General features: G+C 41.0%; 1 protein-coding gene across 1 annotated transcript in view; it reads left to right on the top strand.

Annotated features, from left to right (window-relative positions):
• Ppp1r42 (protein phosphatase 1 regulatory subunit 42) overlaps positions 1-26,169 on the top strand; it is a 47,557-nt gene that overhangs the window by 6,787 nt on the left and 14,601 nt on the right. The window contains exons 2-6 of the mRNA XM_028768997.1: positions 7,276-7,494; positions 10,619-10,785; positions 11,217-11,355; positions 13,795-13,911; positions 22,533-22,650. Coding sequence (XP_028624830.1) covers positions 7,366-7,494; positions 10,619-10,785; positions 11,217-11,355; positions 13,795-13,911; positions 22,533-22,650 — 670 coding nt within the window. The 5' untranslated portion in view covers positions 7,276-7,365. The remainder of the gene's footprint in view (positions 1-7,275; positions 7,495-10,618; positions 10,786-11,216; positions 11,356-13,794; positions 13,912-22,532; positions 22,651-26,169) is intronic.

Raw genomic sequence — 26,169 nt, forward strand, 5'->3', positions numbered from 1 at the left:
AAGCCCATTACTCTCTTGCTTCTGCTTAAAGCCTGACTCACTTCTTCCAGTACTTGCAAGCTTTTTTCAGAATACCAAGGTCCTGTAATAAATAAAAACTGGTTGATAGACCTCCGTAACAGACATACCAGGTTTTAACACACTGACACAATTAGAAAGTGTATAATCAATGCAACTTGCATTAAATACTGTAGAAGAAACAAAAATAATTTTAACTTGACAATTAAAAGAGCCTACATGCACTAACACCTGTTTGAAATCCAGATTCTGTTCCAACTTTATCTCTTGCTAACATACCATCATAGAGAATTTCAGCTTCCAAATATGTCTCTGAAAATACCCAAAACCAGCCTTCCAGATGAAGACTATTATTTCCAATATTGAACTGATTTCTAGATCAGTCCATGATTGAGTCCAAATAACTGGTCACATTTAAGAAAAATAAAAGAGTATAACTTCTCTTTTTGATTCTCTGTTCCACAATGTCTAAAAGCTTGAAGCAAGGCAGCTTGTCCAATCTGGGATATAGGCAAGCAAGCGTGGGTCAGGAACATATGTTCAATACAGCTTCCCAGTCAGTATTATCAGGGCACTCAGCAAGCTCACAGGTCAGCATCGTTCTTTGTCCAGGCATCAGCATGTCTCACCTGTCACTCAGGCAGCCACCATGCTCTTCAGAATCCTGTAGAAAAAATACAAACATGCCCTCTTCCCCATATTAAATACCTGATCGGGATCATGCCTTATGCTCATAAGTGGATCCTTCCTTTTCACCTATACATAAGTATGCCTAGTCTTAGGGTGCCATAGACACTCAACAGAAAGTTCCTTGGCACCCAAATGTTTTAAAAATTTAAAATAAAAAGAACATGATTTAAATAAATTTGTGGTGTGCTCGGATATACCTCCTCCTTTTGTATTTTATGAAGACATTGTTTTAAAGTTCAATCAGCCCGTTCCATAATACCTTGTCCTTGAGGATTATAAGGAATCCCTGTAATATGGGTAATAAATGCTTGACTGCAATAGCCAGTTCCATTATCTGTGGGTTTTTTTAATTTTTTTATTGGATATTTTATTTATTTACATTTCAGATGTTATCCTCTTCCCCTATATGCCCCCCCCAGAAACCTCCTATCCCATCAACCCTCCTTCTTCCATCTCCCCGCAATCAAATTACCCCACACTGGGTCCTCCAGCCTTCATGAGACCAAGGACCTCCTCTCTCACCAGTGCGGACAAGGCCATCTTCCTCTACATATACAGCTGGAGCCATGGGTCCCTCCATGTGTGTTCCTAGGCTGGCTGTTTATACCCTGGGAGCACTGGTTGGTTGGTATTGTTGCTCTCCCCGAGGCCGCAAACCCATTCAGCTCCTTCAGTCTTCTCTCTAACTCCTCCATTGCGAACCCCTTGATCAGTTCAATGAGTAACTTCGAGCAGCATCCTTTGTATATATCAGACTCTGGCAGAGCCTCTCAGGAGTCAGCTATATCAGGCTCCTTTCACCATGTACTTCCTGTCATCCACAACAGTGTCTGTGTTTGGTGACTGCACATGGGATAGATCCCCAGGTGGGGCAGTTTTTGGACGGCCCCTCCTTCAGTCTGTGCTCCACACTGTCTCCATTTTTGCTCCCATGAGTATTTTGTTATTCCTTCTAAGAAGGACTGAAGCATCCATACTTTGATCTTCCTTCTTCATGGGCTTCATGTGGTCTGTGAGTTGTATCTTGGGTTTTTTGAGCTTTTGGGCTAATATCCACTTGTCAGTGAGTGCATACCATGTGTGTTCTTTTGTTACCTCACTCAGGATGATATTTTCTAGTTCCATCCATTTGCCTAAGAATTTCATGAATTTATTATTTTTAATAGCTGAGTAATACTCCATTGGTAAATGTACCACATTTTCTGTTTCCATTCCTATGTAGAAGGAATTGTACATGTGTACATATGTACATCTGGGTTCTTTCCAGTTTCTGCCTATTATAAACATGGCTGCTGTGAACATAGTGGAGCATATGTCCTTGTTATATGTTGGAGTATCTTTTGGGTATATGCCCAGGAGTGTTATAGCTGGGTCCTCAGATAATACTCTGTCCAATTTTCTGAAGAACCGCCAGACTGATTTCCAGAGTGGTTGTATCAGCTTGCAGTCCCACCAACAATGGAGGAGTATTCCTCTTTCTCCACATTCTCACCAGCATCTACTATCACCTGAGTTTTTGATCTTAGCCATTCTGACTGGTGTGAGGGTTGTTTTGATTTGCATTTCCCTGATGACTAAGGATATTGAACATTTCTTTAGGTGCTTCTTGGCCATTTGAGTTTCCTCAGTTGAGAATTCTTTGTTTATCTCTGTACCCCATTTTTAATGGGGTTATTTGATTGTCTGGATTCTTAATTTCTTCAGCTCTTTGTATACCTTGATATTAGCCCTCTTTCTGATATAGGGTTCCTAAAGATCTTTTCCCAATATGTTGGTTGCCATTTTGTTTTATTGATAGTGTCCTTTGCATTACAGAAGCTTTGCAGTTTTGAAGTCCCATTTGTCAATTTTTGATCTTAGAGCATAAACCATTGGTGTTCTGTTCAAGAACTTTCCCCCTGTGCCCAAATATTCAAGACTCTTCCCCACTTTCTCTTCTATTAGTTTCCATGTATCTGGTTTTATATTGAAGGTCTTTGATCCTCTTGGTCTTGAGCTTTGTACAGAGAGATAAGTATGGATCGATTTGCATTCTTCTACATACTGACCTCCAGTTGAACCAGCACCATTTGTTGAAAATGCTGTCTTTTTACCACTGGTTGGTTTAGCTCCTTTGTCAAAGATCAAGTGACCATAGGTGTGTGGGTTCATTTCTGGGTCTTCAATTCTATTCCATTGATCTTCCTGCCTGTCTCTGTACCAATATCATGCAGTTTTTATCACGATTGCTTTATAGTACAGCTTGAAGTCAGGGATGGTGACTTCTCCAGAAGTTTTTTTATTGTTGAGAATAGTTTTCACTATCCTGGGTTTTTTGTTATTCCAAATGAGTTTGCAAATTGCTCTTTCTATCTCTATGAAGAATTGAGTTGGAATTTTGATGGGGATTGCACTGAATCTATAGATTGCTTTCACCAAGATGTCCATTTTTAATATATTAATCCTGCCAATCAATGAGCGTGGGAGATATTTCCATCTTCTGAGATCTTCTTTTTTTCTTTAGAGACTTGAAGTTCAGCCACTTTGCTGAAGTTGTTTATCAGGTTTAGGAGTTCTCTGGTAGAAGTTTGGGGTCACTTAAGTATATTCTCATATCATCTGCAAATAGTGATATTTTGACTTCTTCCTTTCCTATTTGTATCCGTTTGACCTCCTTTTATTGTCTAATTACTGTGGCTAGGACTTCAAGTACTGTATTGAGTAGGTAGAAAGAGAGTGGGCAGCCTTGTCTAGACCCTGATTTTAGTGCCTTCTGGCCTGCAGGCATACATGCAGGCAGAACACTATAATAAATCTTAAAAAAAAAAAAGTTAATATCATAGCTTTAGCTGTATCTATGGGACCCTGCCACTGTCACCACCAGTAAATGTCAAAGCCCTACTGAAGAACAAATTGGGAGCATACAGTGACATTAAAATGTGCAGGCCAGGAATGGCCACTCCTAGATTAAACCTTGTTCTAAGGACAACATAGACAAGAAGCATAAAAGCAGCTTTATAAAAGCAAAATACAGAAAAACCCAGACGTCCATCAGGAAGAATAAGCCACAACAGTACAACACTCTAGTGTGTGTGGTAAACTAGATGGCTCTTCAAAACAAAAGGGTAAGCAGAAAAGAGTCTAGAGACAGAATGACTCTGATGATATGCAAAATTGGGAGAAAATAAGAACTATACTTTTTAGGTGTATGGACATTTGTAACAAAACTATGAATACATCCATAGCAATGTCCAAACTAAAGACAACGGAGAGGAAGGAGAGTAGACCTTTAGGGGTTTAGTTAGTTAGTCTGGGTTTGTTTTGTTTTGTTTTTTTCCCAGTACTGGGATGAATCCAGGGCCTTGTGAATGCTAGATACTATAACTGAGCCACAACACACACACACACACACACACACACACACACACACGCTAAGTACTTGTTTTCTTTTGTGGTTTTGAAGCAGAGTGTCATGTATTTCAGACTAGTCTAAAATTCCTATGTAGCTGTGGTTGGCCTTGGGCTCTGGGATTCTCTTGCATCTGCCTCACAGATACTAGGTTTATTATCTATCATGTTAAGCTTAAGTCTATTTTTTGCTGTTTTATATTTTAAGCTTATGTATAGATCTATGGCATTATGAAAAAAATCAATTTCAAATTTTGTTAAAAATTAATACAAGTATAAGCAAATTTCAGAAATCTACATAGTAGAAATACAGGATGCCCTTTTTTCCGAAGGGTCTGTATTTTACATTCTGAAGACTGAAGGGCACCCTGTCCCTTCAGATTTGCATATTATAAGAAATTTATATTGTCTGGGTAATAGGTACTATGCTTATGAGTAAGGACACATTTACCATGTATCAAATTCATTTTCCTTCTAAGCACTGAACTCGTATCCATTGAATACTATGTAAATTGAAATGTTTATTTGGTATAATTCTAGATAAAATGAAAAAATAGATAATGCATTCTAACATTGGGCTTTTAATTATCTTTTTAGTTCAAAAATATGATGCACAGTTTGGGAGACAAGGATAGTTGTCAGTTAAATATTTCTATTTTTAGGGTGACAGGAAAAACCAGTTACCATATGCTTATGTATAACATACAATAACTAATATAAAGTAGCTATATAATTATATAGCTATAAAGTAATTACATTTCATAGCATGTCCCCTATTTAATAGTCCTGATGCTTTCAAGATCAAAGAGTGAATCCTCTGTGGATGAAACAGCAATAGATTCATAATGATGACTGCAACAAATATTTTGACCTATGTCAGACACTGTCCAGAACATTCACCGACACGGCCAAACTTTTAATATTGCAACATGGTATTGTCATCTACAAAGCTCACACTTGAGAACCACACAGTCAAATTCCAAAAAATAAGAAATATGAGCCAGGCAGTGGTGACACACGCCTTTAATCCCAGCACTTGGGATGCAGAGGCAGGCGGATTTCTGAGTTCGAGGCCAGCCTGGTCTACAGAGTGAGTTCCAGACTGCCAGGGCTACACAGAGAAGCCCTGTCTCGAAAAAAACAAAAACAAAAACAAAAAAAAAAAAAGAAAAGAAAAGAAAAGAAAGAAAGAAAGAAAGAAAGAAAGAAAAGGAAAAAAGAAATGTGACACTGTGTTAAGTAACTCCGTCAGTTTGTGTCCCTCCGTGTCATAGCTGCCCTGGGAGCATGCAGCGAGCGCACAGCCTGCATGCATTCCCACACTGTCCCTTTGAACAAGTAGGACTGTCCTTGTTTTATGTAGTTAAGACAGGTCTTCACATAGTCATCTGTCTGCCCTCAAACACCTGGACTCCAGTAATCTTCCGGCCTCAGCCTCCCAAGAGGCTAGACTACAAGCAGATTCTCTAGTGAAACTCATTCATTTTATTTTTAAGGGTTTTTTTAGCATCATATATTCTACATAGTAATGTGTTTTTTTTATGATACTGTCATGAAGGCACATAATGTAATTTGGGCACATCCCCTCCCCTGGTTGCCCTCTCTCATCCCTCCCACTCCCTTTTGCCCCCTTCTCTTCCCAGCTAGTCAGTCCCTCTTCTACTTTAGCATCTTCTTGTTTTCCTGGACCAATATGTTTGCTCCACTTGATTACAGGGCATAGGTGAGGGGTTACTTACAGGAGCATAGGCACCTAGCAATGATTACAGCACTAGAGAAGAAAGGTATCTCCTAAACCCTGATGCCATTAACTGCCTATAGATCCTCAGAGAGAGGCAGAGCCTCAGGAGTCCCTTCCCCACCCCATCTGTTGTTAACTGCCTTCACACATACATACAGACACAGGCACACACACACATGCACGCACACAGGTGCATCACATAAATCTGACTTCATTTTTATTTATTTTTGTGATGCTTGTATCAAATGGAGGTCCCCATGGATGCACCTTGCCTTAAGTTTATTTTACAAAATACTTCAAGATTGCTTTTCCAGCGATTATTGAAGCAACTGTTTGAACTGTGAACTGTAAGAACTGTAACATCTGCACTGGGAAGCACTGCATCATTTTGCCGTTTTCTGGCATGACATACCATACCTAGGCCTGGGCCATCAACGTGTCCATATCATCCTGTGTGTGGGTTTTCACAGTATGCTCTCTGATTTGAAGATGCTCCTGCAGATACTGTGAGGAGTGAGAGACCTAGCTCCAGTCTCAGCAGACACTAGAGAGCCTGGATTAACTCGCTGCGATTTGTAATTTCTTCATCTATGAAATAAGAGCATTGGACAATCTTCCTTTTTACTCAAAGAGGTTAAATAATCATTTCAAAAGAGGTTCATCTTAGGACACAGGATGTAGCTTAACGGTAAAGTGATCGCCTAGCCTGCAGTGACCCACTGGATTCTATCACAGCACAAGAAAAAAAAATGAACCGGGAGGAAAAGGAGGTACCCACAACAATTAATTACTGCTCTGGGGGAGAAAATATTTACAAATGAAAGCAAGCTATTTCTTTCACTAGAATTTAATCCCAGTATGAGAGGCCAGGCAGAAAGATCTCAAGTTGGAAGCTAGGCTGGGCAATACACGTGAGACCCTCTAAAAACTAACAACCAAGAGGAGGAGGCCAAGGCTGCCGCTGCTTTGTGTTGGCTTACATAGGGTCTCTAATCCCAGGGTTCAGGGAGAAGAGGCAGCGAGTTCCAGGCCAGCCCAGGGCTACACAGCCAGATCCTAGTCCAAAACATAAACAATAAAAGGCAAGGAAGTAATGTACACTTAACTCATTTTTTGTGCTTTAAATGTTTTGTTGTTTATTTCTCTAGGTTGTTTGTTTTGTTTTGAGACAAGACACACAGGGTCTAACTATGTAGCTTTGGCTGCCCTTGAACTTGAGACCCACCTACCTGCTTCTGCCTCCCAAGTGCTAGGGCTGTGTGCCACCAGTCAGCCTTGGTTCTAAATGTTTTAATGAAAAAAGTTAACTGTAAAGGTAGAAAATACCAGAAGGCATAAATGCCAGCAGCCTAGCTTAACAAACAGTTGTACGTGAGAGAGTTGAAGTAATTCAGCTTCCTGACTGACTCTGTGTCACAATGTACCCTTGTTCCCTTCAGTTTTTAGAAAGTGGAAGTAAAATCTAAGCCTGCTTCTGGACATGCTGCCAAAGTGGAGTTTTCACTGAGAGTTTGACTTATGCAGAAACCATGGTTCGACTGACGGTGGATTTAATTGCCAAAAAAAGCAATCTTAAACCCAGAAAAGAAGAAACCCTTGCACAATGCCTGAAGAAAATAACACACATAAATTTTTCAGACAGAAATATAGATTCGATTGTAAGAACTTTAATTTATTTTGGTCTTGTACAGTTAGCAGTATAACTTTTATTGGTTTAAGGGCATACCCAGTATCATAATTCTATTTTGATTAAGCTTGTTAACTATATTTTTACCAGGAGCTTTATATTATGTTCTATTTTAATTTCCTTCATTTGATACTTAGCATATTACATTTCTGTAAAATATAGCATTGTGTTTTACAAGTATCTGTTAAATAGATTTTCCTGTTTCCCTAAAATACTCCTGTATTTGCACTGCAAAAAATTATTGCTTTTGTGCCATTCTAGAGCCTTGGAATATTTTTTAAATATCAAAATGTTAAGAAATAAGATAGCGCCGAGCGGTGGTGGCGCACGCCTTTAATCCCAGCACTTGGGAGGCAGAGGCAGGTGGATTTCTGAGCTCGAGAGTTCGAGGCCAGCCTGGTCTACAGAGTGAGTTCCAGGACAGCCAAGGCTATACAGAGAAACCCTGTCTCGAAAAACCAAAAAAAAAAAAAAGAAAAAGAAAAAAAAAGAAACAAGATAGCTACTTGCATGTAACCCAAGCACTCCGAGGCTGAGACAGGAGGATTTCATGTTCAAAACCAGCTTGAGCTATACAATGAGACCTGTCTCTAAAAAAAAAATTAAGAATTCAAAATTTTGACAGTGGTGGAAAGAACACACCCAGGGGCAATATGCATTCAGCATATCCAAGGTCCTATGTTCACCCCAGTCACCCCTTTTCTCCAATAAGAGTTCAAAGGTGAAGTTTTTGCATATAATTTAATTATGTAAATACAGATTATTCTGGCTCAGTTGTATTAGACAAGGTTTTCCTGTGTAGTCCTGGCTGTCCAGGAACTTACTCTGCAGACCAGGCTGGCCTCTGCTTCCCAAGTGCTAGGATTAAAGGCAACCATGCCCAACTAAAACCAAAATATTTCTGTCTCAGTCTCCAAGTACTAGGATTGCAAGAAAGTACTACCACAAGCAGCCTCTACACCATTCCTGATGACTCCTTTCCCCAGGAATCCAGTTGCACAACCTCATGTTTCTCTTTTGTTGTTCAAAGCCTCTGTGTCATCATATCATGCATAGACTTTCCCCCAGGAAGCCCCATCAGCCCACATCGAAAGGTTTTAATTTTTTTAAATTTAACCGGCGTATGTCCTTTGCTTCATGGTTCAGTCTCTGAGAGCCCCAAGGGTCCAGGTTGGTTGTTTCTGTTGATCTTCCTGTGGAGTTTCCTGTCCCTTTAGGAACTGCAATCCTTCCTCCTATTCATTTTTTTTTTTTTTTATCTTTTCGAGTTTTTGAGACAGGATTTGTCTGTATAACCCTGGCTGTCCTGGAATTCACTCTGTAGACCAGGCTGGCCTCGAACTCAGAAATCCACCTGCCTCTGGCTCCCAAGTGCTGGGATTAAAGGCATACGCCGCCACCACCACCCGGCCCCCCTCCTATTCTTCCATGAGAGTCCCCAAGCTTCATCCGCTGTTTGGTTGTGGGTGTCTGTATCTGTCTGAGTCAGCTGCAGGGTGGAGCCTCTCAGAGGACAGTCATGCAAGACACCTGTAAGCTTTGAGACAGGGTTTTTCTGTGTAGCTCTGGCTGTCCTACTGGGATTAAAGGCATACATCACCACTGCCTGGCCTCTATTTATTTGTTTGCTTGCTTGTTTGTTTGTTTGAGAGAGAGAGATGGCTCAGCAGTTTAGTGGCTCCTGCCGAGGACCAAGATTCCATTCCTAGTACCCACAGATGGCTCACAATCATCAGTAACTCCAGTTTCAGGAGATTTGAAGACTTCCTCTGGTCTCTGAAGGCAACATTCATATAGATACATACAGCAGGCAAAATTCTCATACACATAAAATAAAATAAACCTAAAAACGATGCCGGGCGGTAGTGGCGCACACCTTTAATCCCAGCACTTGGGAGGAAGAGGCAGGCGGATTTCTGAGTTCGAGGCCAGCCTGGTCTACAGAGTGAGTTCCAGGACAGCCCGGGCTACACAGAGAAACCCTGTCTCGAAAAATCAAAAAACCAAAACAAACAAAAACAAAAAACAAAAAAACAAACAAACAAACAAAAAAAGATTAAAAAGATTTAAATCTCCTCAAAGACAACCATTTTAACTGGCTGCTGAAAAACCAGCATGTACTCACATATTTTTGTTTGGTTTTGGTTTTGTTTGTTTGGGGTGTTTTGTTTTGTTTTGGAGACAAAATGTCTACATGTAGCTTTGGCTGTCCTGAAACTCCACGTGTAGACCAGGCTGGCCTTGAACTCACAGAGCACTGCCTTCATCTGCAACCCAAGTGCTGGGAATGTGTTTTGTGTTTTGCCTGCCTAGCTACTCAGATAATTACAAGAGTGGGTAATAATGAACCACTGCTTTCACTTTATGAAGAGTGCAAAGACATAAAAGTTTGTTTTACAGTATTCAGATCACTAACATTATCAGAGTTTTACAATCTTTTTTTTTTTTTTTTAACTTGATTTCTTGCCCTGGCTGGCTTGGAGCTCACCATGTAGAACAGGCTGGTCTTGAACTTACAGAGATCCATATGCTTCAGCTTCTTGAGTGCTGGAAGTGTGCACCACCACACTCAGCTATCCATTACTCTTAACTGTTGGATGGCTTCTAGTTTTCAGTATTATAAACTGTAATGGTTTGCTTCCAATTCTACAGAAAGATGAAGCCCTACTTTATAATGATGTTTGAGCAAGAATTTGTTCATTGTTTCAACTTTCAGAACAGTCTCTAATTGCTTCCTAGGAAAACTGCTTAGGAGAGTTTTTTTGGTTTTTTCAAGACAGGGTTTCTCTGTGTAGCCCTGGCTGTCCTGGAACTCATTCTGTAGACCGCCTGCCTCTTCCTCCCAAGTGCTGGGATTAAAGGCGTGCGCCACCACCACCCAGCAGGAGAGTCTTAAGACCTGCAATTTTACTGGTGCAGTTATTGAATTCTAGCCCCCATATCACTACAGTTGTATTTTGACTGTCCTAAGGGCAAGAAATGTTAGGAGACCCTTAGGGAGATTTGTAGAAATGACCAAGTGAAAGTCTTCCTTAAAATCCAACTTGTAAGCTTGCAAAGGTAAATAAATAGGCCCTGTTTTGGTTTCTTTCCAGGATGACCTTTCTCTTTGCAGAAACCTAAGTGTTCTATATTTATATGATAATCGCATTAGTCAAGTCTCCAACCTGAACTACGCCACAAACCTCACCCACTTGTACCTACAGAACAATTGCATTTCCTGCATTGAAAACCTCAGTTCACTAAAGAAATTGGAAAAACTGTAAGTGTTCTTATTTTTTAATCCTGTTAACTGATTTTTTTTTAAAAAAAAATTTTGTCCATGCTCCATGCAGACAACCATTTCCAGTGTTTGCATATATTCTTGTGTGTGAATGCAGGCATAAACATGTGGAGATCAGAAAACAACCTCCAGTGTTGCCTCACCTCCCACCTTGTTTGAGACAATCTATGTGACCCACAAGTTTCTGGGGATCCTCTACCTCCCATCTCACCTAAACTCTGGGATTACCTATGCTCACTAACAAGAACAGCTTTATGTGGGTTCTGGGGATTCAAACTAAGGGCCTCCTGCTTGCCAAGCAAGTGGCTTATCCAGTGACCATCTCCCCTGCCCTCCTTGTTATATATTTAACACCCTTAAAGTCCTCATCATTCTCAGAAAATCTGTTCGAAGCCATATCTGTTTTGCAGGTATCTGGGAGGCAATTACATTGCGGTCGTAGAAGGCTTGGAAGGATTAGAGGAGCTGAGAGAACTTCATGTGGAAAGTCAGAGGCTCCCCCTGGGAGAAAAGCTTCTGTTTGACCCAAGGACTCTTCGTTCTCTGGCAGTAAGGGCATATTCAAATGTTGGGACCAGAGTGCAGTAAGGAGTGAGTGAGGGAGGAGCAGGAGGTACTGAGGGCGTACTCTGGGAGTGTGCATAATCTGTTTCTCTGCCCACTGAAAGTTGCGGGCTGAGGCAGCTTCTGTTGAGCAGTCTCTCCATGTTAGTTTTCAAACAGGGCAGTGCTGCCCACCTCCTAGAGAGGGCTAGGACAGAAAGAAGGAAGAGATCAGGCTATGTGAACTGACATTCTAACCCAGGCCCATAATGTGGGCATTGCTGATTATCATGATCCATGGTTTTAAATTTGGGAGACACCTTAAGGAAAAGGGAGTGTACAATTATTTGGCACGCTTTCATTGATTTGAGTTTTTCTGAAACACAATCTCAGGCAGCAGCCTCCCAAACACTGGGGTTGAGGCATGTGTGCTCTAACCAGGTTTGAGGAGACATCTGTGTGGCTTCACAGCCAGTCTTAAGCTGAGACACAGGATTCACTGCTAGTCCTAAAAACCTCATGTGTCTTTGTCATACCACCTTCATTTCTGGAATGGGAAATTTATAAACATGACACAGTTGTACAGATTTCATTGGTTTTGATTTAAAGGACTCAGGAACGGAAGGAATAACATAGTCCTTAGACAATTGACAAGTGTCCTTTATGTTAGAAAAGAAGTGACAGGGTTACTAAGCTACCTACTCCCCATGGATGCCACTGTGTTGTCACTAGACACATCTCAACCTCAGCTTCAACCGCAACAACTAGCCCAACTGAGGGGACAACTAGGCCTTTTACCAGTCAGCTCACTGGGGGCTTCTGTTTTTTTCTGGGTAAAAAACAAAGAGCTCTGCAGGCGTGGTTACTGAGTCAAAAAGGGATGCTTAGACCAATCACAGCACATCTTGAATGCAAATGAAGGTCTTCCATTGCCTAGAAATGGAGTCCTGGGCTTGTATCACTGCTTTGCCTGTTTATCATCAGTGGCAATGGTCCTCTGCTGGGCCAGAAGGAGAAAGTACTTCCTCTCTTGCCTATGTGTTGTAGGTCTTCAATTCACAGAGGTTTATTACAGCAAAATGTCTGGTATAAACTATTTGAAACAGGGCGAGTGCAACACTTAGCAATCATCATTGTGAAGTTTTCTCAAGGACTCCATGAGCAATAAAAGTAGTTGATCCCGGCTATGCGGTTGGTAGGCACTGACTCCTTTTGTTAAAGGTAGTCAGGCAACAAGTCCAAGAAAAGTCCAACCACTGCGGATTAGGAGTCAAACTGCACCATCTTCCCACCCCCCAATGTTTTCTGCTTATTTACATGAAAATGACCATCAGAAGGAATACTTATATTTAGATGTGTAAAAACATGTTAACACTAACCTTGGCACATTTCGGCAGAACTTAACATGCACCAGTGCCTCCTAGGGAGGCACATCGTCATTCTTTGTCTCCGTTTTATCACAGAACACCACTGAAAACATTTTGCTAGTTTACCTTTTGCACAGATTCAAGCAGATTCTGAAATCTAAATACTAAAGCATCATTTTTTTTCAATTATCTCAAGCCTTAAGAAGTATTAGTGGCAGGTCTGAAAAGGGCACTGGATGGGTGAATACAACTAAACCCATTGTATCATACACAGAAATGTCATAATGAGATTAATACTTTGTATAAATAATAGAGACTCATCATAACTTCAAATGTCAGGACATTTTTCTCAAAGTTGGTTCTGCATGGCTGTCTTGGCAGGTAGATTTGGCAGATTCCCAAGCCTCAGATGTTAGGATTCCTCATTTAGTATTACCATATAGTATATTTATGTTCTCATTTTAATAGCTAATGCTGAAATTATTATTTCAAGTGCCTTCTGAACATGTCAGGTCATGTGACTTCTTCCCCATGTGACAACACAGAACAGTCATGTGCTTAAACTGCAGTAAGCATTTTTGTCCACAATGAGCAGTTCTTTTAACTGGTTGTATTTTTTCTTTTTCATTTTAATTTGTAGCTTCCTTACCTTGTAAATTCAAATTGTATTCTAGAGGAGGAGCATAGGGTTTGTGGAGAGAACAAGAGGCAAAAGTCAGCTCTATCACACACTGGAGTTCTAAAAGTGCCATATGAAACAAGACAGTGGCGGGGCAGTGGTGGCACACCCCTTTAATCCCAGCACTTGGGAGGCAGAGGCAGGCAGATTTCTGAGTTCGAGGCCAGCCTCACTCTACAGAATGAGTTCCAGGACAGCCAGGGCTACACAGAGAAACCCTGTCTCGAAAAACAAACAAACAAACAAACAAACAAAAAGACAGTGGAACAAAATCTCCTGGCTGTTGTTTCCTAAAAGAATCCTGAGCTGGTACTTTGAAGCTTTAAAAGACTGAGGCCTGAGGCCTACGTATAGTAGTTAGATGACTGACTAATGTTAATTTAGTTATTTTTCTTCTAGAAATCCCTCTCTACTTTGAATATCAGCAACAATAATATTGATGACATAAAAGATTTAGAGATGCTGGAGAATCTTAATCACCTGATTGCAGTTGACAACCAGCTGATGCACGTGAAGGTAACATGAAGTCGACTTAAAGTATTTACATGGGGCTGGGCGGTGGTGGCACACGCCTTTAATCCCAGCACTTGGGAGGCAGAGGCAGGTGGATTTCTGAATTCGAGGCCAGCCTGGTCTACAGAGTGAGTTCCAGGATAGCCCAGGCTATAAAGAGAAACCCTGTCTCGAAAAACCAAAAAAAAAAAAAAAAAAAAAAAAACAACTATTTAAATGGAATTGTGGCTTTACAATATACTTTGACATATTTATAAAATGTGTCACCAAAAAAACCTATTTGGTGTTTCTTCAAGAACTATCTTCTGAATCTTGTAAATAACTACTGTATCTTCTTACCTGTTTCTCCTCCATACCCAAGGTCTCCATAATGTCACCAACCGAATGGGAGCTATATGCTTTTTCATATCTACATATTTGTTCATCAAACTTTTTCCTTTAGAGACAAAGTTTCTTCTTCTTTAAGTATTCTCCCAGTGAATGAGTTTCTAGGAACCACTCTTAGCTGTCTCCTGATACTGTGGAGAAACGCAGAGAAAATGCCCTATTCTACTGTGCACTGTTCCATGCATGCCCTGTTATATTGTGCATACCATGTCATCACACGGACCATTCATTCAGCTACGTGGTGGGCACTTGTATAGAGAGGAAGGATTCAGTTCCAGGCCTCCAGAATATACAAGCGGAGCATGGTGGCACATACCCATAATCCCAGTGCTTGGAAGACAAAGGTAGGATGACTGCTGAAAGTTCAAAGACAGCCTGGTGTACATAGAAAGAGTGCCTCAAGAAGAAAGAAAGAAAGAAAGAAAGAAAGAAAGAAAGAAAGAAAGAAGGAAGGAAGGGAAAAAGAAAGGAAAGAAGGAGGGAGGGAAGAAGGAGAGAGAGGGGAGAGGGAGGAAGGGAGAGAGAGGGAGGGAGGGAGGGAGGGAGGGAGGGAGGGAGGGAGCGAGTGAGCTAGAGGATGAACATGCCAGGTATAAGGGATAACAGATCTGCCTTTCTGGGACAAATTGGAATATCCAAAGAATCAAAGAGAGGTCAGTTGTAGAATCCCAGGGCTGGCTTTTTTTCCGATACATTGCTGGTACCCACAAAGTTCAGTAATCCAGAAGCAACATGATAATATGAAATTAGAAAGAAAGACACCAGAGCCAAGTGACAAGGTTCTCACAGGACATAATCATGACTTAGGTTCAGAGACAGTCATGGGAAGGACTGTATTTTTCAAAAGGACTTCTCTGTCTGTTATATAAAGAATGAGTTTCAATAACAAAGGCAAAGACATGAGTCTGGAAGCTATATAGACAAGAAGTAAGACAATGTGTTTGAAAAAAGAAGAAGACGGTTGCTTGGAGATGAGGAGTGAGTGTATTGGGTGTATTTTTAGATAGAACCCATAGAATGTTCAGGGTGCAAGAATAAAATGGTAAGCACACTATCCTAGTTAAAAGACTAAAGGTATAGAGAAACTTATTCAATGACATTATAGCAGAAATTTCCCCAAATCCAGGGAAAGAATTCCAAATCCAAGAAGACATGACAAGAAACATGACTCCTCAACATTCTAGTATAGTTAAAATGTCAAAAGTATAGAACAAAGTACAAATATTGAAATCTGCCAGAGAAATACAAGTTGCTTAAAAATTTGAACCTATTAAGAAACATGTGCAAAAAAGTATGGAGTCAGTTTATTGGAATCTGAATATAGTGCCCAGGACACATCTGAACACGCTTATGTGATTTAAATATTCCTCTGAAGGCTTGGTCAAAGGGCAGAGCCCAGCATTTGAATATTAACTTCTTTCTTTGTGTGTATTCTGAATCCAAGGTCTTTATGTTATGGCTTCAAGTTTTCCATTCTTTTTGTCTTACCCTACTGTTGGTAGAGCCTATGCCTTGGGGAAGAGAACTCCAATGCCATGCATAAGGTCAGTGACTTCCATTGAAAAGGTTGTCAGCAACAGACAGCTTTGTGCCATGGGGAAAATTCAGCCATTGTTAGAGAGACCAGCACCGCAATAATGACCTGAGGTGTTCAGCACTTAGAGAGCAGCTGGCCCTGTATGGACACTAGTAGGTTCTGCAAATGAGTCCACAGAGAACACATAAGAATAACTGAATGTAGTTATTACACAGGAAAGCATAACGTTAAAATGATAGCTTCTGCTGATAACTGACATTATCTCAAAAAAGGAAAATTCGGAATTTAAACTCAAATATATAGTTACAAATGGACTCTGTGGTCACTCATCTTAATAAATAATCATAATTATAATAAGTACCCAGTACAATGAGAAATCCTCTTAGTCTTGTCTGTGGATTTTTTTAAAGATTTATTTACTTATTTTATGTACTTTGGTGTTTTGCCTATATGTATGTCTATTTGAAGGAGTCAGGTTCCCTAGAACCGCTGTTCTGCTGCCATGTGGGTGCTGGGAATTGAACACAGGTCCTCTGGAAGAGCAGCCAGTGCTCTTAACTGTGGCAGAGATATCTCTAGCCCTTGGTTTTTTGTGTTTTGGGTTTTTTTTTTTTTTTTTGGTTTTTTTCGAGACAGGGTTTCTTGGTTTCTCTGTGTAGCCTTGACTGTCCTGGAACTCACTCTGTAGACCAGGCTAGCCTCGAACTCTCGAACTCAGAGATCCGCCTGCCTCTGCCTCCCAAGTGCTGGGATTAAAGGCATGCGCCACCACCGCCCCGGCTATCTCTAGCCTTTGTAAATGGATTTTTATGTAGTATCACAAAGCAGAAGTGATAGTATTTACAGTATATTTTGGCATGAAAAATCATTTTTAAAAAAATTAAAAAATGATCTCTTAGAATGATTGTTGCTAAGGCTTCCAACCAAGATTGAAACTTGAACTGTGAAAAAGAAAACTATCTAAAAGGATTTTAAAAAGAACACATGTAGCAAGACAAACCAATGAACAAACAAGCAAACAAAAACTGAAGTACTCCAAAGACGGCAGGCTACTGAAATCTTTGAGCTTGGGGTGGGAGTCGGGGGTGGAGGGAAGAAGTGAGCACATTACAGCCAAGGCACAGCCTTTGGAGTTTAGGACATGGCCAAGCAGGGGCTTCATCCCTTCCTTCCCTCTCCAGACCTACAGCTGTCAGGAAGCTCTATTACCCTCTGACACTCACATCTCTGCACGGCTAATCCAGGCCAGGGACTTCTAGGCAAGAATAAATAAAAAGGGTAGTTGAAAGAAAGCACAGAAAAGAAACTTGCTTTCCTTTCTTCTCACATAGGTAGCTCCTTGAGTAGAGAACTTCTTGGAAACCAGCTCCACTGTACCTCTTGACGTCAGATCCTCTGGCCTGTTATCCTTCATCTCCTGTCTATTCAGTGACATTCTTCTGTTCATACCTACTCTGTCATAGATCTAGCCAGGCAATGACGGAGACAACAGTCAGCATAAAACAGACAATCCCTGGCCCCGGGGAACTCTTAGTGGAAAAGGGAAAGAAAACTCTGAGCATGCGCTCATCAGGGAAAAGTAAAGCAAGCCCTGCACAAGGGTCACAAGGGAAGTGAGTGGTGCTGAGAACTTGCAATGGAAGACTTGCATCAGTTGGTGAGGGCACCAGACTTCCTGGAGAAGGCACAGCTGAAGTGAGAAGTCGGACAGGCAAAGACTTGGCTCCCTAAGGCAAACACATGCATTTTACACAGGACGGATGGGAAGCTGAGTGAGTGAAGGCAGACAGTCCATAGAGAAGCTGTGGACAGACCAGCCACATTGACTCTATTAGAGTCTTGTGTTTATTCTGAGAGCACTGGGAGCCATTGAAAATGTGACATAATTAGATGGTAGCATTTTGAAAAGGATCTGCTTAAGTAAGGTGTGAGAAAGAGATTGGAAGAGTCCAGACTAAGAACTGAGGATTGGTAGAAACCATAACAGTAGGGGTGGAAAAGGAATGAACAAATCAGAGAACCAACCTTTCGGAGAACAAACCAGGCAGACTTGGTTCTGAGTTGGATACGGGGAATACGGAGCAGAGGAAAACAGGATATGGAGAGCTCCAGAGACAGGCTTGAGGAACAGAAGATCATGCATTTTGGTCAAGCAGAGTTGGAGTGTCTTTGAAACATTCCAGAAAAACACCAAATTAACAGTTGGCTGTGTAAGGCTGCCTAAAGTACAGAGGTCAGATGAGTGATACTGCTTCAGCATACTGCTGGGCAATGAAGACAGCATCATAGATGCAGATCTGGAAGCGGGTATTGTTTTCTGTGCCGGGTTTAAGTACAGTGGACACTGTGGTGAGCTACGGGAGGAAGGCTTATTTCTAACTGTGAATGGGTCTGCTTCTGTGACCCAAGGTATGAAAAGAGACATTGTTTTTGAAGGAATAGATGTCAAGTATGGAAAAAGAAGGAGCTCCTGATGAATCCTGATGGGTTAGCGTCTTCCACTGTCTTTGTGGGCATGGTCAGCACTGGAAGACACTGGTGTTCTGTGAGGAGGGTTTACAGCACTGTCACCACACATTCTCTTCAGACTCTCTCAGTTCGGTGAATTCTTCTCATGGAGGAACCCAGATAACAGTTCACTATGTACACTGCTATCTTTTATGGAATATGCTCTCATCTCTCAGAAACAACTGTTATAAAATAGTGCAGTCATGTATTTGAGATGTCTGAGGTCAGAGCTTGGTTCCATGTGGAGTCACGTGATTCCTGGGAATGCACAGTCTCTATGGAATAAGGGAATGGTCCACAGATTGTAATGCCCCAAAGAACTGAGGCTGACACATTCCATGACTGCTAACATTTGTTTTTTTCCGCAACAGGGTTTCTCTGTATAGTCCTGTCTGTCCTGGAACTCACTTTGTAGACCAGGCTGCCTCTGCCTCCCAAGTGCTGGGATTAAAGGCGTGCGCCACCACCGCCCGGCTGAAGTTTTAAGTTAGATGATGATAATAGCTTCTTTAGCTCACGGAGCATCTACTTTAAATGACATTTCACAACCATTTTATTTTTGCATTTCTTTTCTGTGACCTCTTTAAGCAGGCATATATCAATATATAAAAATACCAAATAGTTTACAATTTAAGTTCAACTTAAATTTATAAAAGTTGTTTGCAGGTACAGGTTGAGTCATGAGCTTCACTAGACGAACATTATTCAAGTTGCTAAAGCTATACCAAGTAAAATGCATGTGCAAAAAAGAAACTTGAAAGAACAACAACAAAAAATCCTTAATCTTTGCCTACAGTTTTTATGTCTGCAAAGTTTGCCAAATCAATAAAATGACCTGAGTTCATCTCACAGTCAAAGTCATTAGTGACTTACTTCATTGGTTTTCTGGTGACCATTTATCATGAGGTATAGAATCCTCAGAATGAATGGGAAAAGTAAAAAACGTGACGTGCTTGCCTCTTATATAAACTAAATATTTGATTTATAATACACAAATGAACAAACCACGATAGCCTGTCATGTTTTCTTAGTTTCTAATTTATTCAACCTCTGCTCAGTATTGATCCTGGCAAGCAGCATGGCCCAAAGATAAATTTATTCATTCCACACTTTAGTCAGGAACAAGCCAAAAATTATAGATTTTCCCAGGCAGATGATGACAGGCAGTCAGAGGGATGACAAATGGCTGTCTTTAGATTTAGTAAGGACAGTTGGGCCAGACATTTCCGATAAAGATTGGAGCATGCTGGTCAAACACAGGTTCATCACAGTCATCATTAAAGCAGAGGCTGCCTGCCACAAACACCCAGGCAGGAGCAGGGTACCGGCCTGCGGGGAACGGCCTGCGGGGAACGGCCATCGGCCGCTCGGAAGTTTGCAGCGCGCCTCTGAGCGACTGCGTGACATGGTCATTTATCAAACAGAGACTGTCCAGAAAACTGTCTGCCTCCTTGAGTAATTTATTGAAGGGCAGGAGAGTGAAAGGATTTTATTAAGGACAGGAAGGCAATGAACAACCAGAGCGTATCCAAAGGGTAATCGTATTTCAGAACAGGATTAGTTTAGCCTTAAGTAAACATACACTGGAGGGAGTATGTCCAAGGTCATTTATCAAGTGAGGAATAATTAACAAAACTCCAAGCACTTTTTATCTGTATCAGTGTAAAGTTCTCTTGTTGTTCAGGGCATCATATTCAACAGTATGAAACATACAACACACAGTCCCTTAGAGTAAGAGGAATGCTGAACTCTTGCATAAAATAACTATAGCTGTGTTAAACCTGGAGCAAAGGTTTCAGAAAGAGCAAAATCTAAGCTTCAAAGCCTGAGGGTGAGGTTATAATTCCAAAGACTGCTTTCTTACATGAAGGTAACTATTTGTTGGTCAATGGGTCAGAAAGGGATTTAACTGAAGAATAGCACAGCAGGCAAAGACCTATGGACTTATCTGTTTTGTTCCCTGAACTTTATATGCCATGATGATTAATTCTATGCAATCACTTATAAATAAAGACAGGAAACCAGGCATTGAAGGCACACACCTTTAATTCCAGCACTTAGGAGGCAGAGGCAAGTGGATCTCTGAGTTCAAGTACAGACTTATCTACAAAGCAAGAGTTCCAGAACAGCCAGGACTACACAAAGAAACCCTGTGTTGAAAAACCTAATAATGATAATAATGATGATGATAATAATAATAACAATAATAATAACATGTGCACAGTAATCAAAAGCCCCGGGAGCCAGAGGGCTGCTTCTGAGAAGACAATTCCTGTTTTCACAAGTTATTCGGTTGATCCTTCGGAGTCAAACATAGACTAAACTCTAGAGGTACATATATTCCTTCAGAAAGTCACTGTTTAAAACAGATAGCTGCATTCTTTTGTTTTCTTCCAGTTTTTTGAGACAGGGTGTGTGTGTGTGTGTGTGCGTGTGTGTGTGTGTACCTCTGGCTGTCCTGGAACTTTCTCTGTAGACCAGGCTAGCCTAGAACTCAGAGATCTGCCTGCCTCTCTACCTTCTAAGTACTGGGATTAAAGGTGTGTGCCACCAACACTAGCACATATCTTTGTGTTTATTGCGATTTTTTTTTAAAAAATAATCAAGATGTAGACACAACTAAAGTGCACTGTATTACTTTTTGTTGTTGTTGCTGTTGTTGTTTTTCTTTTTTTAGGGGGGTTGTTGGGTGGGTTGAGTGCTTCCCGAGTGCTGGGATGTTGATTGTTTATGTATTTTCTGTACTTTAGTAAAATACAGGCATTCACCACAGTCGCCCAGCCCTTGATTTCGTTTTTTGAAAACTGACTCTTTGGGCACACATAAGAAACACTCCAAGTATATATGCTTTCCATCAAATAGTAGTTAAAGGAAGATTTAAAGAGAAAAAGCAAGAAAAGGAATGGCAGGAAGACAAAGAATTGGGGAGCACGGGGTTTGACACTGGCTTAGAAAAGAAAGGCAACAGGGAGAGAGGAGGTAAGGCAGGGAGACTGGAAGGCTGCTTCTGAATGCCTCTCATCGGCCTTCCTTACAGCCATGGGACCGTGGCTCACTCTTTAAATATCAACATGTCATTTCTGGTAAGCTATAAAAGCATGCGCATAGCTATCAAGAAATGTAAAATAAAGCTGAATGTGGTGGTGCACACTTTTAACCCCAGTATTTTGTAGGCAGGGGCAAGTGGATCTCTGTGAGTTCGAGGCCAACCTGGTCTACACAGTAAGAGCCAGACCAGTCAGGGTTACAAAATGAGACCCTATCAAAATCAAAACCAAACCAAAACATAAATAAATACAAACAAAGTAAACAAACAGAAAAACAGCAACCTCAACAAAAGAAGTAAAAGAAATTATAACCCCAGTAATATTATAATTTCAAAAGAAGTCCTTAGGCCCCAAAAAGTTGAGCCAGGCATAACAGTGTGTTCAATGTGGTCTCCGGGTGATGAGCAGGAAAAAAAATTTTTTTTTCTGTTTTGCAGTTTGACAGGCTTTTCCCACATTCTCCATTAAAAAATAGGCAACAATGTATCCTGCCTGTAGTGCTGGCAGACCTTGTTATTGTTTAATTTGATGAGCCAATGGGTTTTGTGGGGGTTTCTTACAGGAAGATGAGTGAGGGGTTACTTACAGGAGCAGAAATGACTCAGACAGCTGCATCACCAAAAACCTTCTCCAGCATGTGTAATGCTCCTGAAAGCTGGGAGCCAGAAGCACACTGCACAGGCTGCAGGCAACTCAATACACTGGGGAGTGTCCTTTCTGAGTGCCTCCAGACTCGGAGCCTCTCTCTGGGGCAGATGGAGTGGTCCCTGCTCCTTCCAGACAACTCACCTGAGTGTTTTTCAGCAATGGCAGATGAAGTGTTCACTCGCTACTCTTCAGTTGCCTTAATGTGTAAACTTTTATGGATTCCCCTGAGAATAGGGTATCTTCTATAAGCAGGAAGTGTTTTCCTAACTACGATTGAGTTGATTTAGTCACAACATGATCAAGAGCAGCACCGCGGTCCCCGTTTTGCCTCTTTTAGCTCCCTAATGACCAGTGTAGACAAAGCTGGTGGTTTTATGACTTCTACCTGGGGAGCTAGGATGCTGTAGAAATCATGAGCCACCTTGAAAAGCAGTTACCATGAGGAGTACTAATAATCATAAAATTCCCATTCCTTCCTTTTTCTTTCCCGACTACAGGACTTGGAGCTTTTACTGAAAAAATTGATGAAGCTGTGGAAAATGGACCTAAATGGAAATCCTGTTTGTCTTAAACCAAAATACAGGGACAAACTGATACTGATGTCCAAGTCACTGGGTGAGTGTTTTACATTGACCCAATTTAAAGCACGTGTTTAACTTTTACGTTAATTTATCATCAAGCTTTCAGAAATATGAATATAACATCTGGCTCTGGAAACTGGTCAACTTAAGTTTAAATGTTTAAAAAATAGCAAAGTTAAGAATACGAAGTAATGCATGAAAACATTTCTTCTATTCATAAATAAATACCAGGCAGACTTTTAATCAAAAAAGTGGCCACTACCTAACAAAACTGGCTAGCCATAGATATGCTAATCTTCGCTTGGTGCAAATCCTTGGCAGGGCCCTAGATTCCTTAGCTCTTGTTCTCAGCTACAACTAATTAAGGTTTGCTCACCTGCCAGTTGCCTAGGAACACATGAAAGGGGGCTGGGGAGTTGCTTAATCAAATCCTTACAAATAACAACATCCCTAAGTCTACCCTACACTGGAGGAAATGGGCCAAAGCACTTGGATGTTTTTGTCAACATTCCCTAGCATCAGAGGGACAGGCAGTAACATGTTACAAAGGAGCCTTGTGAGAGAGTGTCCTGTAGCTGAACTCTGGGGCATGGTATGCTTGGGTATAAGAATTAATAAGGACCTAAAATATGATAAGACATCTCATTGCTGTTTCATCATCATGCTAGTGCAGTGATTCTCTGGCGTGGAGAAAGGGAATCAAATAGCGGAAAGTATTTTTTTCTCAAAGTGTATGTGCAGGAGCTGTCTATCCATGCCCAGCACAGCAGAGAGCAAACAACACCGAGAGAACTGGGGCTGTAGTATCTATCCATGCCCAGCACAGCAGGGAACAAACAACACACAGAGAACTGGGGCTGTAGTATCTATCCATGCCCAGCACAGCGGGAACAAACAACACCCAGAGAACTGTGGCTGTAGGTTTTCTTTTTTTTTTTTTTGGTTTTGTTCTTTGAGACAGGGTTTCTCTGTGTAGCCCTAGCTGTCCTGGAACTCACTCTGTAGACCAGGCTAGCCTCAAACTCTCGAACTCAGAAATCCACCTGCCACTGCCTCCCAAGTGCTGGGATTAAAGGTGTGCACCACCACTTCCCGGCAGCTGTAATGTTTTCAAAGTTCTGCAGGTGACTTTGCTGTGTGGCCACTTCCCCTTACCTCTCTGACACCACACACAACTGCATTAGTCTGCTTTACTCAGCCACAGGAAAAAGTAAACACAATTAATGTTTAATGATTAAGAATACTCTAATATGAAGCAAGTCTGGTGGCACATGTGGGACGCCTACACTTGGGAAGCAGAGGCTTGAGTTCAAGGACAGCTTAACCTACATATCAAGTGTCAGGACAGCCAGAGCACATTATAAGACCCTGACTCAAAAACAAAAATGTAATATGGGTTGCAGTGTGATTCATTGATTCACTAGGCCCCGAGTTTAATCTTCAGCTCTAGATTTCTAAAAGCAAAAATTATTCAAATCTCTTACATAACTATTTCTTTTTAACATACTTTATGATTACAAAATTAACACTTTAAAGGAAAAAAGTCAGGTGGTAGTGGTGCATGTCTTTAATCCCAGCCCTTGAGAGGCAGATTCAGGCAGTCTTTGTGAGTTCCAGGACAGCCAGGACACAGAAAAATCAAAAGAGAACAGGGCTCGTTGGTAGAATACTCATCCAGTATGCACAAGCCCCAAGTTACTAGTACTACAGGGAAAACATGCAGAGAAGAAAAAAAAATCCCTCCTATTCCTACCATAAATCTACTGTTAAAAACTTCAGTGTGTGTCTTTCAAGTCTATGCACATATACACATGACAAATCACTTGATTTTTGTCTTTGTTATTCTCATTCATCTTCTTTTTACCACATTTAAGACCAGATAACAATAATCATAAAAGTTAAAAGACTATGAAGGACCATTTTATGTTTTACAGTTTACCCAGTCCTCAATAAAGGAAACAAACCCTACTTACCTGATTTATGATGTAACATGAGTGGAAGCACATTTCATGTTGAGAACAAATTGTTAAAATGAAATAAATCTCACTACCGATGTCAGTTACCTGCTTTCTCTCCAAAATCACTCTATACGTAAGAGCCTTATGCAAGATTATGTGCTAAAGGTGACACAGAATAAGATTACTCAAGACAGTGTGTGTGTGTGTGTGCACAGATATGTGTATGTATATATTCACCCAAAATATACTACCAAGTTATATATTACTAACAGAAGCAAATATGAAAAGGCATCAATAGAGACAAGCATGTAAGAGGGAGACTGAGCATAAAAGTGGCTGATCTTGTGGTTAAAATAGCATGATGGCAACACATCCTGCCAACTTCTTGAACTGTAGTTTGGAAAGTACTTGTCGTTCAGGTAAGAAACGTGCAGAAAATATAAAGTGACACACCTCCGGAGACTAGGCCTCTGATATCCAGCTGCAGTTAGGAACTACAGGACACTGAAGTAAGGTATTTGGAGAAAGCATGTTTACCTTACTCACATGACACCACAGTGTTAGGGTTAGACTGGTAGCTATTAATCTCCTTCCCTGAGTTAAACATTACCATAGTGTGCCAGGCCAGAGAGAATGTGGTGCTTCTGGACCAGCACTCTGCCTGCTGCCTGCAGTCTCCTGCATGCTGGAGTCTGTCACTTGTGAGTGAAGAACAGACCACTATACTCTGTTTACGATTCTACTCTATACTGTAAATATAATATTATTTTAAAACAATACTTTAGATAGATAGATAGATAGATAGATAGATAGATAGATAGATAGATAGATATTTGAATTTGAGACAGGGTTTCTTTGTGTAGTTCTGGGGCCCTGGGTATCTTAGAACTCTCTCTCTAGACCCAGCTGGCCTCAAAGTCAGACATCTCCTGCCTCTGCCTCCTGAGTGCTGGTATTAAAGATGCCACTTTGCCTAGCTTTTATATTATGTTTTTCTAAGACAAATAATTAAGTTTATAAAATACCATTTTACTTGCATTGTAACAACATTTCTACTTTGAAAAACCAACATGATCTTAGAAGGAGATTCAAGCCCAAACTGTTCACAGTGAGCGTCTTCAGCAGGGGAGGCGGGGCATGAAGAATAAAAGACCCTTTTCTCTTCTTTCATTATGCTTCAGTTGTTTATAATAAGTGCATTTTGTTTTGTTTTTGTTTTTTCGAGACAGGGGTTCTCTGTGTAGCTGTCCTGGAACTCACTCTGTAGACCAGGCTGGCCTCAAACTCAGAAATCTGCCTGCCTCTGCCTCCCAAGTGCTGGGATTAAAGGCGTGCGCCACCACCGCCCAGCAAGTGCATATTTTTTAATCAGGAAACTAAAAATAAGGAAAAACTCAAGAAGTTTAAGTGTAAAGGCCAAGGAGGTAATACAGTCAGTAGAGTGTTTGCCATAAATGAGGATCCAAGTAAAAGCCAGACATGCTGGCTCATGCCCATGATTCTGGCACTAGGGGGAAGTGTCTGGAACTCAGTAAGCAGCTAGTCCTTCCAAACTGGTGAGCTCCAGTTTCAATGAGAGATTCTATCGTCAAGAG

Source organism: Grammomys surdaster, unplaced genomic scaffold, assembly GCF_004785775.1.
Source record: "Grammomys surdaster isolate TR1022 unplaced genomic scaffold, NIH_TR_1.0 64, whole genome shotgun sequence".
In the NCBI taxonomy this organism is placed as follows: domain Eukaryota; kingdom Metazoa; phylum Chordata; class Mammalia; order Rodentia; family Muridae; genus Grammomys; species Grammomys surdaster.